General features: G+C 48.7%; 1 protein-coding gene across 1 annotated transcript in view; it reads left to right on the top strand.

Annotated features, from left to right (window-relative positions):
• Positions 1-12,172, top strand: part of GPR156 (G protein-coupled receptor 156) — an 84,649-nt gene extending 72,477 nt beyond the window's left edge. The window contains exons 9-10 of the mRNA XM_072724446.1: positions 4,590-4,748; positions 9,032-12,172. Coding sequence (XP_072580547.1) covers positions 4,590-4,748; positions 9,032-10,363 — 1,491 coding nt within the window. The 3' untranslated portion in view covers positions 10,364-12,172. The remainder of the gene's footprint in view (positions 1-4,589; positions 4,749-9,031) is intronic.
• Positions 12,173-15,852: the final 3,680 nt, after the last annotated feature.

Genomic DNA, 15,852 nt, shown 5'->3' with positions numbered 1-15,852 from the left:
TTTCCTATAAAGCACCATCACCTATTTTACCTTCTTCCTACCTTGAATGTTTGTGATGCCTGGAGCTATGGCAGCCATCTTGTGACCACGAGTGAAAAGCAAAGCAAATTATATTTACTGTACTAGGAAACTATAGCTTTTCTCATGTAAGACTATAAATTCAGGAGGAAAGGACCTATGAAGACATTCTGAAGTTCACAAGAAGAGGACCCCAAACTTCTGAAGATTTGGAGAGCAAACATCCTCTGAAGTAAGATAGTTCTTAGAAGAGATCTGATTTGTCTTGTCAATACGATTCAAAGGATATTGCCTCTTTTCAACTAAAGAGAACCATCATGAAAAGGACATAATCTTAGATCATGAAATACTGAATAAGGGTGAAAACTATTGTGTTAAACTTACAACCCCCATAAAAGCATTGACGAGGCAATTGGACATGGCAATATACTGAATTAGTGAATTAATTTAAGGAAACAGAAAACAAGGAGACATAAAAAATGAGAGATTAGTTAAGAAAATATGGAGAACAGGGACACCTGGGTTGCTCAGCAGTTGAGCGTCTGCCTTCAGCTCAGGTCGTGATCCTGGAGTCCTGGGATCGAGTCCTGCATCGGGCTCCCTGAAAGGAGCCTGCTTCTCCCTCTGCCTGTGTCTCTGCCTCTCTCTGTGTGTCTCTCATGAATAAATAAATAACATCCTTTTTATAAAAAAAAAGAAAATATGGAGAACAGATCTAGGATACAATTTAGAGCTGATAATAGTCACTGAAAGACAACAAGATAATTTGGGGCAGAAATAATCACCAAAGAATTATTAGAGGAAAGCCCTCCTGACCTAAACAAGACTCTATCTGAAAATTGAGTCAATCTACAACCTCCATGACGTGGCCCTACTGTGTCTTCCCCCTCCACACCCACCTCTGTCCCTTTTGCGTCCTGAGCCTCAGATGTAAGACCTCCACTCTCCTTGGTGTTTGACTCCTCAATGGTGATATTTAGGGACACTCTCATCTATACACAGACATAAACATGCAGGACAAAGTTCAGTGTCGAATCTAACTTCCAGGCTTGACCTAAGCAACAAGTACTTGGTCTGTTAAAGTGGGAGTAGAAATGGAAATATTAGGGGATACAGGAACTGGATGGACAGACAGCGTGGGCCTTTCTCTTTCCTTCTCTCCGACTCACTCTGCCTTTTCCTCCTAGCGGTCTTTAGCTTCCATTCTCTCACTGTCTTTCCTCTTCTATTTTCTGTCTCATGCTTTTTCTCCTCTTGAACTGACCATGATCTAAAACCAAAAAATAGATTTTCTAGCTTATTGTAGTTTAGGTTTAGGGGGTAAATTCTTTCTCAAAATATAAAAGTAACTGAGGCTTGTCGGGTTTTTGTATGCCTCTGAATTGACTTTCCCCTCTGGCTCAGTGGCCTTTGGTAGAAGAAAGATTCTCCCTGTGAGACCTGTACTGTGTCTTCCAGGAAAATAGGACAGCTGAACAAATTTGGAAAGGTTTGTGAGGAGAGCTGTATGGGAAGGGAGGCAGCAGGAGGTGGACTGCCTTCTTGTAGCTACTAAGCCTTCAGACTGGACTGATGGGAGGGGCTCATGAAAGCAAAGGCGCGGATGCCTCCGGGGCAGCTAGGTGGCGCTGGAGAGCTAAGTGAAATGGGTGACCTAACTGAAGAGGCAAGTGGGCCCAGGAGCACCCTACACCGGCCCTCAGGAAATGCCTAAGTGTTTATGCCACACACTGAGGTCATCACCAGCAATGAGCCAGCCTCTGCTTTTGTGACCTGAACGCGACCCCATCCCTAGACAGGCTCCCCACCCCCCTCCATCCCTTTCTCTCTGAGAGGCAGGTGGGTTCTGAGATGGGACATGGTCTTTTTCCCCCTGAATCCCCAAAGTGTGTCATCTGCTCCTCCATGAAGGTGTCTACTCTGCCTTGGAGTCGTCTGTATACATCCCAGCGCCCCCCTAGCTTTCTAAAGGAAAGCTTTCTTCATGTGTTCATGTATCTGTACATCCCACATTAACTGCAGGAAACCCGTAGTTCAGCACACGGCCCCACCTCCCAGTCTAGTGGGGAGCAGATGTGAGAGGAATTATAATACATGCGTTAAGTGCACTTTGCACTCTTTGAAGCACAAACTGAAATGAGGGGAGAGTGGCAGCAGATAAGAGGGGCCCATCGGGTGAGCTTCCAGAGGCCCTGGTTTACCTGGTAGAGATTGAGAGTCAGTCCCACTGTTTAGTGTCCTGTTGCCACTATTGAGTAGCTTAAAACAATGCATATTTATTATTTTGTAGCTCTGGAGGTCAGAAATCTGAAATGGGCCTTATTTGATGAAAATCAAGGTGTCAGTAGGTGTGTGTTCTTTCTGGAAGGCCTAGGGGAGAATGTGTTTCGGCACCTTTTCCAGCTTCTAGAAGCTCCTGTCATTGACTCCTGGCTTCTTCCTGCATTTTCAGCGCCAGCAGTGTGGTATCTTCACATCTCTCTCTTTCTGACTCCTGCTTCCATGGTCACATCTCTTCTTCTGACTCTCCTCCCTTCCTCTTATAAGGACTCCTGTGGTTACCTTGGCCTGGCCCAGGTAATCTAAAATAGTCTCCCCTCCTCAAAATCCTTAAGTCAGTCACATTTACAAGCTTGCTTTCACCATGCGCAGTAACGTATTCACAAGTTCCAGAGATGAGGAGGGAAGAATATCGTGGGGGAAACATTATTCAGCCTACCACACCCACGTAGCCCAGATGCTGAGAAAACAAGAAAATGCTTGTCCTTCTGAGGAAGTGCCACAGAGAGGTCCTGAAATTGTGACCTGAGAGTCATTTATGGCCATAGTCCAGAAAGCCAGAAGGGTCAGGTCTTAAGGGCCAGGATCCAGAAAGGGGAGGAAGAGGATTTAGTCAAGGCACCCCTGGCTCCACCCTCTAGCTTAGGGTGAGACAGCCCCGAAGCCCTGGTGGTGCCCTTACACCAATGTTGAACAGTTTTTCCAGCAGCAGCCCTGCAGACAGGGCTCAGACTGGGGGTGCTGGGGGAGAGAAAGGAAAAGCTCTACTGCTAAGGAAACAAGAGGCCCTATGAGGAAACTGAGACACCGCAGCACTCTAGGGTGAGTGCCAGGAGAAGAACACTGGGAGGCTGCTGTACCCACTGAAGACCACAGAGTGAGCCTGAGGTACCAGCCTCCAGTGACTCCAGAATAGCCACCCGAGCTGATGGTCCCCTGGGGAGGGGGACTTCAAGAAGGGCATCTAGAGGGGAGGGTCCTAGGCTGACCCAGCACAGACCAGACCACCCAGACTCCCTATACCATGACAGACTCATGCTGAGTCAACAGAGGACCCAAGAGGACTTGGGTGACAATGTATTACAGTCGATGGTGGGAATTTAGAATCTTGTCAGATTTACCAAATTTGGGTTACACTCCATAGTCAAAGCTTAATAAATGTTTGATGAGTAAGCAATAAATTCCAGGATCCCTGTGAGGCTCCCCACAGACCTCTTAGCATCATGTCTAGAGCCCAGGTGCCAGAGTGCCCAGCGTACATGACTAGGACTCTTAATGATGAGAATTCCTCAGGGGAGAAAAGAAGGGTCCAGCGGGCGGTTGCTCCCCACCACCTCCTGGCCTTCACATTACTGGCATTCGCCACACGGAGACAAACACCCCAAAGGCCCAGGAGCATGCCCCTGTTTGTGAAGGTTCTATATTCACTTCCGTCCTTACAAAATTAAGCCAACCCAAGCTTCCACAGATTGTTTCTCAAAGCCAGTTTCTCTTAAAAACCCTTCCTTAGGACCCCCACAATTCACAGTCTTCGTCTTCATTGGCTGTGTGAGGATGTGCGGTGTAGCACTGTGTCATGGTTACAGCCGGGGCCGTGCTGCTAACTAGCTGCTGAGCCTTGAAAGGTCATACTCCTTCTGAGTCTTTCCTCATTTGTCAAGTAAAAAGGACAGTGAGATCTCAGACCGAGATGTTCTATCATTTCTCTTGATTTTTATTGACATTTGTGGTTTTCTATCTGTCTGAGACTTGATTATTGATTTGGGTTAGAAGTCCTCCGGCAGGGAGTGGGCTTTCAGTAGCAGTAAGCACACCATTACTCCACAAATGAGAATAATTAAGAACAGTTTCTTACAACTAAAAGCAGTTTCATTTGAAACATACAGTGTTTAGATTGCTTAACCCTGTGATAAACTCTGGCTTGAGAGTACGGCTCTAGAAGTATCCTTCAACTCTGGTTTGCCTTGAGCAGTCCAGCAATGGGTAGGTGGATGGGTCAAGTAAGATGATTCTATTTGATCTACCTGTCATCTTCCTTTGGCATTTAAAAAAATTTTTTTTATTATTCTTTTCCTTTGGCATTCTTTAATAATGACCTTAACCTTCTCCATACCTTCTGTTATTACCATTTAGGAATTTTCCAGAGTGAAGTACCTTTTGAGGAGAGAATAGTTTGAATGTATGTGTGTATCTGTGACACTGTCATTCCTTGGTGTTTTCGAAACAGAGCAAGAGAATGTGTTTCTGGGGAATGTAATTAAATAAATAACATGTGTTCTTATATCTAACAGCTGAAGCAGTGGAAGGCATTTGAAGAGGAAGACCAAACAATCAGACGCATGGCCAAATATTTCAGCTCTCCCAGCAAAAGCTTCCATGCCCAGTATGGTGAGGAGCAGAATTACCACGCTAGAGGAGAGAGAAACTCTATGGACAGACTCCTCACAGAAGTAAGCTAGAGCCCTGGCTGCTGGATTCTCTATCAGGATGAACTCCCAGCATGCCATGGTAGATCTCAGATGTCTCATTGCTAGCATTCTTTCTTATTTTTCTATTCACCCACTTCCTAGCCACTCCTGCTTCTCTCAGTCCCAGAACAAAAAAAGAAAAAAAGCAAAAAAAAAAAAGCTCAGCGTTTCCCCAGGAACCCTCCCATCACTGACCCTCACCCACTGCATTCATTCACTGGCCAGATGTATGCCAGGCATCGTGCAAAGTGCTTATGAACAAAACAGAGTCCTTACCTTATCCTCACGGGGGTTAAAGTCTACTGGAGGAGATAGATGTTGACCATGTAAACATATAAACTGTGAGAAGAATTATGAAGGAAGAAACCAGAATGGGAAACCAGAATAATGGGCCAGGGCAAAGAAACCTAATTTAGAATGGTTGAAAAGACTCTCTGAGCTGAGAGCTGAAAGTTAAGTACAAATTGGCCAGGTGCAGGGAAAAGCGTTCCACACAGGGGGAACAGTGTTGTAAAGGCCCTGAGTAGTAGTGGGTCCCGGCTTCTTCCATATGGTACATTCTCTTTACTTAGAGTAGTGCCCTAATTTCCAAGATCTTATGGGGCCCATTACTGTCCTTCCCAGGTTCGAACTAGAGATTTCAATCATCCTACCAACCCAGAAAGTCCAGACGTGTCCAAAGATGAGGTGGAGGGCTTAATAGGGCCTCTGAATATCATAATAGCACCAGGGGAGGACTGGGCCAAACCCAAGCCCCTTTTTCCTTTGTTCTTGGGCCAGAGTTGGCACCTCTCCCAGAATTGGGCAGTGTGATGTGGGCCTGAAGAAAGCACCTGGAAAAGCTTGAGCCTGCACTGCCTCAGAAAGGAGGCACAGGACCCAGAGGAATTCGTTTTTCACGCTAACTAAATTATATTTCATATTTTTTCAGCATAGAACATACCTGCATAGGTGCTATGTGGGAAACTACACTTGTTTGTAACTGGCCTGACCCCTGGGTATCAGTTGTCCCTGTGTGAGAGGACGGTGTGATGGGGACCTAAGAAACACAGCCAGGGAAGGGGCTGGCCTCCCCACGCACCCACCGCCCGGGCTCCTCTACTCCCTCACACCACACCCTCAGTTTGGAGCCTTTTAATCCATCAGAGTAATACTTCTCCACTTCTTTGCTATTTATGAAGCATCTGGGACCTTATTTCAAAGCCAGATTTCTTCCTACCTGGCAAGGGAGTGAGTAGCATTGCCTTTGATACTCTGTGAAGTCTTCAAAGAAGCATTTTTTTCTCCAGCGAAACAGAAGGCTGGAAACTTGGCGAGAACAGCCAGGATGGTTTTTATTCACAATCAGCTAATGTTGGAACAGCCAAGTGGCCTGACTCTTTAGCCTTATGGTAATTTGTGACGTGCTTTTTGTATCTCTGCCATGCTACCCTGTTTCCCACGCAGTAACTGAATCTGCTCCATCCAAAAAGATGCTTTGAGGCTGCAGAGGAAGGGCTCTAATAGGGAGCAGATGCACAGGCAGTAAAATCCTGGCCGCCTCCTCCTGACGCCCCACACCTGGAACGTCTTTCCCAGAACAGGCCTGAGAACAGGCAGCCTGTCCTAGGGCCACTTTGCAGGCCTAGAGAGCTTGCAGCCTCTGAGTCTCCAGTTCCAGCACTGCCTGGTGGGTAAACACAAGGATCCCTCCTGCTTCTGGATGTGAACAGACCCTGCCTCCAGCTCCTCGGCTGCACAGCCCTTCTATGCAGCCCGCTCCGCAGCCCCCTCTGTCTCCGTGTGTCCTCTTCACTGTCCCATGATGCGGGCAGTCCATCTTCTCAGTCTTACCCCCCACGCCGACCCTGTGGCCAGAGGTCACCCAGAGGCTGCGTGGGCAGCACGCGTCACTGACTTGCCAGGCTGCAGGAAGGCCAGCAGAGAGAACCTTGCCAGAGGTTGAAGAACCTCCCTTCTACACTCCAGCAGAGGAAGTTCACTGCCTCGTTTTCTTCCTTGAACCATAGAGACAAGAGGGTGACTCCATTTCTCCATATGGCCTGCATCTTGTGAAACACACCTGTGGATGTTTTGCTTCCCCAGGTGTGCCAAAAGTAATAATTAATAAGCTCATTTAAATGTAGCTGCCACGGTAGGTCCGATTTTGGTCTCAATGGCAATGCCTCACACCACGCCTTTAATTAGTAGGCAGCCTCGGTGAAGACCAGAGTCCCACTTCCTTTTCTGGAACAAGGGAAATTTACTGTTTAGGTTGATGTTTCTAAATCCGTCACCAGTCAGCTTCAGATGTTTGGTTTGTTGGGAGAAAAGTATTCTTCCCAACTCAGTGTTTACCCTATTTTTCTACACTCAGAGGAATTTGTGGCACAAAAACTCAGCGCTAGGAGTTCACTCGCTGGGGTGGTTGTCGTCAGCTGATGGCTTCCTCCTAACTCGGTGGGGCAGTGGCGACCTCCTGAAACCAGTATGAGAGTGTGCAGGGTGGGCTTCAGGGGGAGGGGCTGGTGAGGAGGAAGAGGGTTGGGGTCCCTCCTGGGCAGCCAGCTCAGTCGTGCCCATGAGATCCTCAGAAAGATAGCTGGCACCGCCCAGATATCATGAAGAGCCCGAGTGAATGGTGTGGTCTTACTCATCCGCTCTGCTCCTGGTGAGTCCCTGAGTCATCTACTTCCCCCGGCCTTACCACTCTGCAGGTGAGCAAGGGGAGGATGGAGGCGGCAGGAAGAGGCAGGTGCTCAGCTGCGAGTCCCTTCCGCTTATTCACCAGTTACTCACTGGTCCTGGACTGTCTTCTGATGATAAAAGAAGGAGACTAAGCCAGGAGGACACTGGAGTACCAATATTTGGAAAATCACCCTCCTGCTCATAATAGAGAATGGGAGACCTGCTTAGAGTTGCTGCCAGAGGACTGTCCTGGACTAGTTTACTTAAGTTACTGCTCTCTTAAAGGGTCATTTCTGGGCAACATTCCCATATCAACTTGAAAAAAAATAGGTTCAGTCCACAGATGACTTGTTTCAGGTAGCCTAAAGAAGGGAAACCTTCTTTTATTTCTAAGGTATAATAAATGCAGGTCCAGATGCTCCCCCTCACCTTCTAGAGAGGATGACAACAAGGAGGTAGCATTGAGTATTTGGACTTGCACTTCCTGGAATTCAGTGTTGTATTATTACCCCCAAACTCTGTACCCTGAATTGTCTTCCCTAAGACCATCCATTCTCCTCTGTGCTCCACTACTTTTGAACATCAGAAACCTCAGAAGGTGGACAGGAGTTCTGAGCTAGCTGATCACCTGCTGTACCAGCAGAGGCTGCTCAGAGCACACCCACCAGCGCCCCTTCCTCCTACTTCCTGCCCCCTGATCTTGCAGTTAGGACAGGCACACCGCAGCAGCTCTCACCTGCCAGCCCTCCCGGTGCAGCCTGTTTATCAGCTGACAGCCGTGCAGCAGGTAGGCTGCTCCACAGAACTGCCCCAGGCTCATTCATGGAGGCTCCATGCTAGATCTACTAAATCAAGCTATCAGAGATTTAGTCCCAACTATTCCATTACAAAGAAAAAAAGTTTCTCCAGTAATTCTGGTGCCAGCTCTTCTTTAGCAGATACCAACAGCTAACGGTGCCACGTGGTAGCTTTGGCGCCCACCCCTGAGGTCCAACCGGGGGAGGTGATCACACCAACCTGAGAATCTTGTTGCACCCCTCCGACCCCTAGCTCCAGTCTTGTCTCTTTGGTGCAAGAATCTCCACTCTTCTCTGTGTTCCTCCCAAATTTTCTAGGCTGTTTAGCAAGAGGCAAAATACATATTTTCTCATACATCCATCCCCTTGAGATATTCCTGAAATTTATCTGTATTTTGCAAAACTGTGATAAACCCCCGAGTTGGGCCATCTCAAACATTATCCAGAATGTGTCCCACAGAGCGATCTGACCCTCTAAGTCTGAGTAAAGGGGAGAGGGCATTACAGCAGCCAGCAAACAGCTCCTGTGCCGCCTCTGACTTCCCTTCTCACAGTGCCACGCAGTCTGGGGATGGGGGCGGGGGTAAGATCACCCAACGGTAAGCCCTGGCTAACCTTTTGTGAGCACCGGTATTGCGCTAAGCACTTCACTCCCATCCTCAGAGGCTGAGATCACCAGCCAGGACGCGGAGGGACTAGGATTCAGATCGAGGTTGTGGAGCCACTCTTTCTCCAGCTTGGGAAACAATGTAAAAAGCCTCGGAGGCATCCTTTATTGATGGTTTCACTTTTGTTTCGCAGAAAAATGCTATGATTGAAAGCCTGCAGGAACAAGTAAACAACGCCAAAGAGAAGCTAGTGAGGCTGATGTCCGCTGAGTGCACCTTGGACCCCCCAGAGCGCACGGCCTCTCCCCACTCTTCCCGCAGCAGGAGCCGCCCGCTTGCAGCCTCTGCCCACAGCCTGGCAGCTCGGGGGCCTTCGGAAGGCCCCTCTGACCCTCAGGACGATACTAGTGTGGACCCCCGGGGCTCCCGGAGCACCTCAGTGTCCTCCTCAAATGGACAAAGCCTGGAAGGGGAGGTCAAGGACACCAGCTCCTCTCCGGGGCACAAGGAGAAAACCTCTAATTTGGAAGACTTTTCTGATCATTTAAATTTGGCCTGCAGCCAGAAGCAACGGCCCGAGCAAAGCCAAGGTGAAGAAGGAAGAGCCCAAGTATCCATGGCCCCCCACCAGAGCCTCATACCTGGTGAGGAAGGCCCCGGGCCCCGGAGACAGGGGCAGCTGGAGGACTCAGAGGAGCCCCACAAGCGGCTGTCAAGGGTCAATTCAGTCATCAGGGAGAAGCTTCAGGAAGTCCTACGGGATCTGGGCCAGGGCCCCGAGGCCCCCCTCCCCTCGCCCCTGCCCTGTCCCCTGCAGCCCTGGCCAAGCAGTGCCACCCACGGCCCCCAGCAGGTGCCCCCCTCCAGGGAGCTGGGCTGCAGCCCGCACGTGGTGAGGAGCCGGCGGGCGGCACTGCGGGCTCGCCCCCCCTTTCCGGGCTCTGTACCTTCCTACGTGGGGCATCGTGCAAATCGGACTGTGTCTGGGGTGCGCAGTGGGCGGCTAACCGTGCAGAACAGGGGCAGCGCCAGCCTGGCCCCGCAAAGTGCTGAGCCCAGAGCCCCCAGACCCTCTTCTGGGAAGACTTCCCTACCCGCAGATCACCAGGGCAAGCAGGGGCCCCCGCAGGACGGCAAACAAAGCGGGACAGAGCCCCGGGGGCCCAGCGGGGGCCAGGCAGCCTGTCCTTACCGGCCTCCTGGCCCTGACCAGGGGCAGTATCCCGCGGCCCCACACCTGTCCAGGGCCGCGCCAGGTGTTTCTGAGCGGCGGCAGCTGCTGGCCCTGGGCTCCGCGCCTGGCCCCTACCTGGACACGGAATCCAGCAGTTCGGACGAGCTCTTCTGCCGCTGCCACCGGCCCTACTGTGAAATCTGCTTCCAGAGCTCCTCTGACTCCAGTGGCAGTGGCTCGTCCGACAGCGACCCTGACCCCGCCGGAGGGCTGGCTTCCTGGGAAAAACTGTGGGCCCGCTCAAAGCCTATCGTGAACTTCAAAGATGACTTGAAACCCACACTGGTGTGAAAAGCATGCGGAGTGGGTCCGGATCTAGAGGTGGGTTCAGGACAAGCCCCACCAAGGCCCGCAGGTGGAAGGCCAGCTCTGGCCTTTGGGGAACACACCGCGCCCTGAATTGATCGAGCCTTTACCACGTCTCAGCTCTGCTCCCTTGAGCACCGTGCTACCCTGAGCACTTCTCCGTTTATCAAAAGAGGGGTATTGCCTGTCTTGTTACTACCTCACAGCATTCCTATAAAAGACTCTGGTTGAGTGACGATAAAAAAAATAACTTTTAGATAAAAGGTGCTAAATGAGCACAGACAGTCTTCCGTCCTGGTCAGTCTGTATTCTATAAAACACTTCATATATACCGGGTGGAAAACTGTGTAGACATACGGATGGAGAGATGAAAGTTTCTGCAGAACCAGAGTTGTAGACTGTGACCCATCAAACTGGCCTTTTGATGGATGGACTTGCTAGGAAGGAAGTCTCATATTTTTGGGTACCCCACTCTTGGCAGGGGATGGTTTTATTTCTGCTGAAGTTTGTGAACAATACCACCCCTCATTGCCAGCTTCTGGCCAGACTCAGAGTCCCCTTTACACCACTATTTGAGGTGCAAGTCTTTCTGCCATGATGGCATCTCACCCATCATCCCTGAGCCTGTCAGGTCTCCATGTGTGCATAGGCTGCCCAGGTCCTGCTCCTGAGCTCAGATGACACCAGGGGCCTAGACCACCTCCTGGTCCCTGTGGCCCATCCCTCTGACTCTTCCAGCGGTACAGTTTTGTACTGGGCAGGGGCAAGGGGTGGGAGAAGCATACACTGGCAATTTCTGATGGGGTATGTAGGAGAGGCTCTAGGCTCTGTTTATCAAGAGCCCCTGTTTTGGTGCTGTTGGGATTACATGACCAACAAAAGCTACATAAACCTGGAAATAGAAAATGGGGAAACATGAAGAAATGGGGGAGAAGGCAGGAAAGAAAATAGGTTTTGAGTATTTAACTTGCGTCTAGCATGGTACTTGATATAAAATTTCAGTAATTCCTTATGATAACCCTGTGAAGTAGGCACTCTTGTTCCCATTTCACAGATGGGAAATATGAGGAATTTGAGGCTTAGAGAACTGAGGTAATGTCCCCAGACATCACACTGCTAGAGAATGGCCCCCAGGGGACTTGCGGGACTCCCAAGTTGGCAGATTTCCCTGAGGGCACGTCACTTCACTCATTCTCCTGGGAGTGGCCAGCAGGGCTTGGCAGGCCAGACAGCGGAGCAAGCATAGTGTAGGAAGGCCATGAGGTGCTCACCCTGCAGTTTCAGAAGACAGAACTGGGTTCCTGGCCTCAGGCAGCAGCCGTCCACTGCCTCGCTGCCCCAGGGGCCCACACTCACTCTTAAGGGAGCGAGGGAGTTGGTGGAGAGTGAGTGCCAGGAACTTAAGCGCCACCAGTGCCACAGGGAAAATGCAACTGGGTCCACTTTGCTTTAAGCAACTGTTGTTTACAGGCTGTCCCCTGCCCCCACTCACTGTGTGTTTGTCTTTGCATATACATGTTTGTGTGGAGTTTGGGCCTCATTAGATATGCACGGAAGGGGGTGTTTGGCTCCAAATGTCTCACAGAAGATTTATCCTGAACTCTCAGGGCTGCCGACACTTCAGGAATCTCCAGACACTGGACTGGGAAGCCCTTCTGGTAACACGGATTCCTCTATCGTTTACTTTTAAATACAAATGTCATAATTTATTCTGTGTGTGGGTTTGTAGTTTCTACTTGTGCTGTTTGTATGCTGTCCAAGTGATACCTTAATAAACGAGAAATGGCTCCCCAAGCAAGTCTCTTCAGAAAGTGTCGTCTCATGCCGTAGAGGAGAGAAACAAGGAAGAGTGAACCACCAAGGGAGTGGACATGGAGCAGCGGTCAGAGTTGCCCCTGGCTCACAACAGGTTCCAACTATATCTTCTACCAAACTTGCGTTTGTAACAGATTCTTCTATGGTCTCCCTGTGTGGCTTCCTATCCCAGAAACACCTGCCCCAGGGGTTAGAGGAAACTATGGAGAACCTCGACTCTTCCCGTGGCAGGGGCTCCTGTGGTTGGGCTTCACTCCCTTCAGCTTCTTTCCTCCTAGTATGTCACCCCTAGTGGCCTCCCAGTCATTAACGTGGACTGCAGGCTCTACGCCTGGCAATCCTTCTCGCCTTCTTACTCTGCAACTATACCCTTGGTCCCACCATCTCAGCACTTACACATCTCCATCCCTCTTCGTCTAGAATTTCTTTCTCCACTTTGCACACCTTGTAAGTTATTTGTCCTTCAAGACTCAAGAGTCTTGAATGCCCCCAAATACAATGGACTGATCCCCTAGTTAAGGATATTTTGGGGTCCACATTTTGAATTCAGTGACTTTGTAACTTTTGATAGATTTGATTGAGGAGATGGAGAATCTACCCTGAATTGTCCCTGTTTATCATTTGGTTCAAAAACTATGTGCCAAGGGGCACCTGGGTGGCTCAGTTGGTTAAACATCTAACTCTAGATTTCAGCTCAGATCATGGTGTCGTGTGTCATCGGATTGAGCCCTGTGTTGGGCTCATGCTCAGCAGGGAGTCTGCTTGAAGATTCTCTCCTTCCTCTGCCCCTTCCCCATCCCACTTGCTTGAGTTCTCTCTCTTTCTCTCAAATAAATAAATCTTAAAACACACACATACACACACAACTATGTGTCAAATATGATTGCCTGCCTCAACTACTGTCTCCAAATCTATTGTTTACTCTGTACCCACCCCCACTCCTCACTAGTTCCTTTCCTAGGTCTTTTACCCAAAACCAGCTAATCCAGTGATGAAATTCTTAAAGGGATGAGTGTGTCATGACTTGTGGATGCTTTTGACTATTATGCCCTTGGAGGAAGGGCAAGAACTTCTGCAAATGAATCCCAGAGAAGGAAACACTGCATCTACTACTGCGTTCTGGGTCATGGTTTTGGTCTCTTGGTTTTAAGGTCTGGCATGGAGCCAGACCCGATTCTGACTCAAGCATATCTTGTCCTGCTGATTAAAATCTTGGGGTTGAAGGTGTCCATCCTGATCCCAAAGTCTATTCCTTTCTATCAGCTTGTGACAAACTCTCTTTCCTTAAAGGATCAACATGGCCTTCCTGGAGCTCACAGCAGAGAAAAAAGCATCAGAATGTAGGAGGCTTGTTTTTAAAGAACCATATCACTTCTAAAATGGTAAAAAGAAAAGTCAATGCAAGTTCCACAAAATCTCTTCTGTATCTGTATTTATTTTTATCATATTTAGATGTATCTCCTGCAGAGATTGCAAGTTCCAAAAAGCACTGAATGCATCTTCTGCATCTTTGAGTCCTCCAGAGTAGCCATCAGAGAACTTTGCACAAAGTATAAGCACAATAAATGTTTGATGGATGGGTTTCTGAACAGATAAGTGGATGAAACAAAGGAAGGCAGAGAACCAGTTCTGGGGCCAGCAAAGCAGCAGAAAGGGAGGCAGAGCCATCTGGTTTCACTGCCTTCCAATAAATTAAAAGCAAGAAACAATATCACGGAAAGACCCAGAAATGGGGGCGCCTGGGTGGCTCAGTCAGTTAAGCATCTGCCCTCAGCTCAGGTCATGATCCCAGGGTCCTGGGATTGAGCCCTGTGTAAGGCTCCCTGCTCTGCAGGGAGTCTGCGTCTCACTCTCCCTCTGCCCCTCCCTCTGCTCATGCTTTCTCTCTCTCCCTCAAATAAATAAAATCTTTTTTAAAAAGACCCAGAAAGAACTGAATTCTGAAAATGACACTTTTAAGTCTCTTAGGGAGAAGGGGGCTAGAATGATAGAGTTAATGGAAGAGAAACAAGAAAGTTACTGAGATTAAGGTCTTCTCTTAAAGATGCCTTCTTCACAGGCTTGTTACTGAGTGATAAGCAGCATTAATAGGACAATCTGTTCATTTTTTTCACCATCAGCTACCTCCGTCCCCTTTCTCAAAGCCCCAAACAAAGCACTTTCTCTGTACCCTCTGGCTGCTACACTTTTCCCAGTAACACCATCTGGGCTGTGTTAAGGGAGGTCTAGGCAGAGATGGCATTTGGGGGCTGAAAGTGGGAGAGGTACTCAGATTTGGCTTTTCCTCACCTCTGGTACCTACTCTGGTCTCTTTCTCCCTGAAATGTTCTTTACCTTAGCAGTCCCAGGGAGCATTCGCACAAGGGAGTGTCTTGGGATGTTCAACTCACTATTGAGGTCACAAAGAGGCAGGAAATGTCAGTGTAACGAGGCAAAATAACCAGTTGTGAGCTTGACAAGATCTGGGTCAGTGTTTCTTAACCCTTCTCATTCTTTGACTTACCCTTGGATGTCTAAATATACTAGAAAGACAGGTAGTTCTCAGAGAATAAGTGCTTGGGAGAGGCCCTGGAAGGGTCTGCAGGTAACTAAGAGAAAAGCAAAAGAACAGGAAAAAAGAAGGGAAGGAGGACAAGTTCAAAGAACAGTGAGAGGGGCAGCCTAGGTGGCTCAGTGGTTTAGCGCCACCTTCAGTCCAGGGCCTAATCCTGGAGCCCCAGGATTGAGTCCCTTGTCGGGGTCCCTGCGTGGAGCCTGCTTCTGTCTCTGCCTCTCATTCTCTCTCTCTCTCTCTCTCTCTCTCATGAATAAATAAATAAATAAAATCTTTAGAAAAAAAAAACAGTGAGGGATAGGGAGGTGTGGTAAAGGAAGGAGGGAGGAGGGCAGAGAACAAAAGGCATTCTGCTTAGCTTGGTCAGTGTGGACAGACTGTGGCAATTGCCTCCCTTGTAAATGAATGTGCTGGCTCCAGTTCTCAGAGAAGGTGAGGCTCACTTGTGAAGAAAGGCAGGGATAGCCCCTTCTTCGGTATGTATGTGACCATTGGTTCATTTCTCAACTTTGCCCATGAGACCATGACCTTCTTGAGCCTACAACTTGTTTATAATTATCTTGGTGTCCCCAGCACCTAGCACTATGCCCAGTGCATGGTTGATGCTCAACAGATGTTTGTCAAAAGAAATAAATCAAGAAAAGAAGAGCGGCTGAGCCAGAACTGTCTTAAGGGGGATGCCAGTGAGGCCACTCACAGGGGCTGAGGTCACCTGGGAAGCCAGGCTCAGGTATCTCATCATGGATGACAGTGTTGTTGATTCACCTAAGTTTAAATCCCTGTTACTATACCCGAAAGCTGTGTCAAAAGAAAGCATTTTAAATGAACTCTCTTCTCTACTAATTTTTGTACAATAGTTTTCCCCACTGCGATGCCAGGGCTTAAAGTCACCCATGTGTCTGTGTGGCTTTTAGCAAGTTGCATAACTTCTTTGTGGCTCAGTTCCCCCAACTGTAAACTGGGATAATAACACCTACCTCATACAGTTGTTATGAGGGTTCAATGAATTAATACTTGTAAAGTGGTTAAACTGTGCCTGGCACAGAGTAAAAATTATATAAGCATGTGTCTTAGAAAATTGTTTGGGAAACACAGATTTAAGATT

The sequence above is a fragment of the Vulpes vulpes genome, chromosome 1 (genome assembly GCF_048418805.1).
Source record: "Vulpes vulpes isolate BD-2025 chromosome 1, VulVul3, whole genome shotgun sequence".
NCBI lineage: Eukaryota > Metazoa > Chordata > Mammalia > Carnivora > Canidae > Vulpes > Vulpes vulpes.
This window is presented reverse-complemented; position numbering and strand designations above follow the sequence as displayed.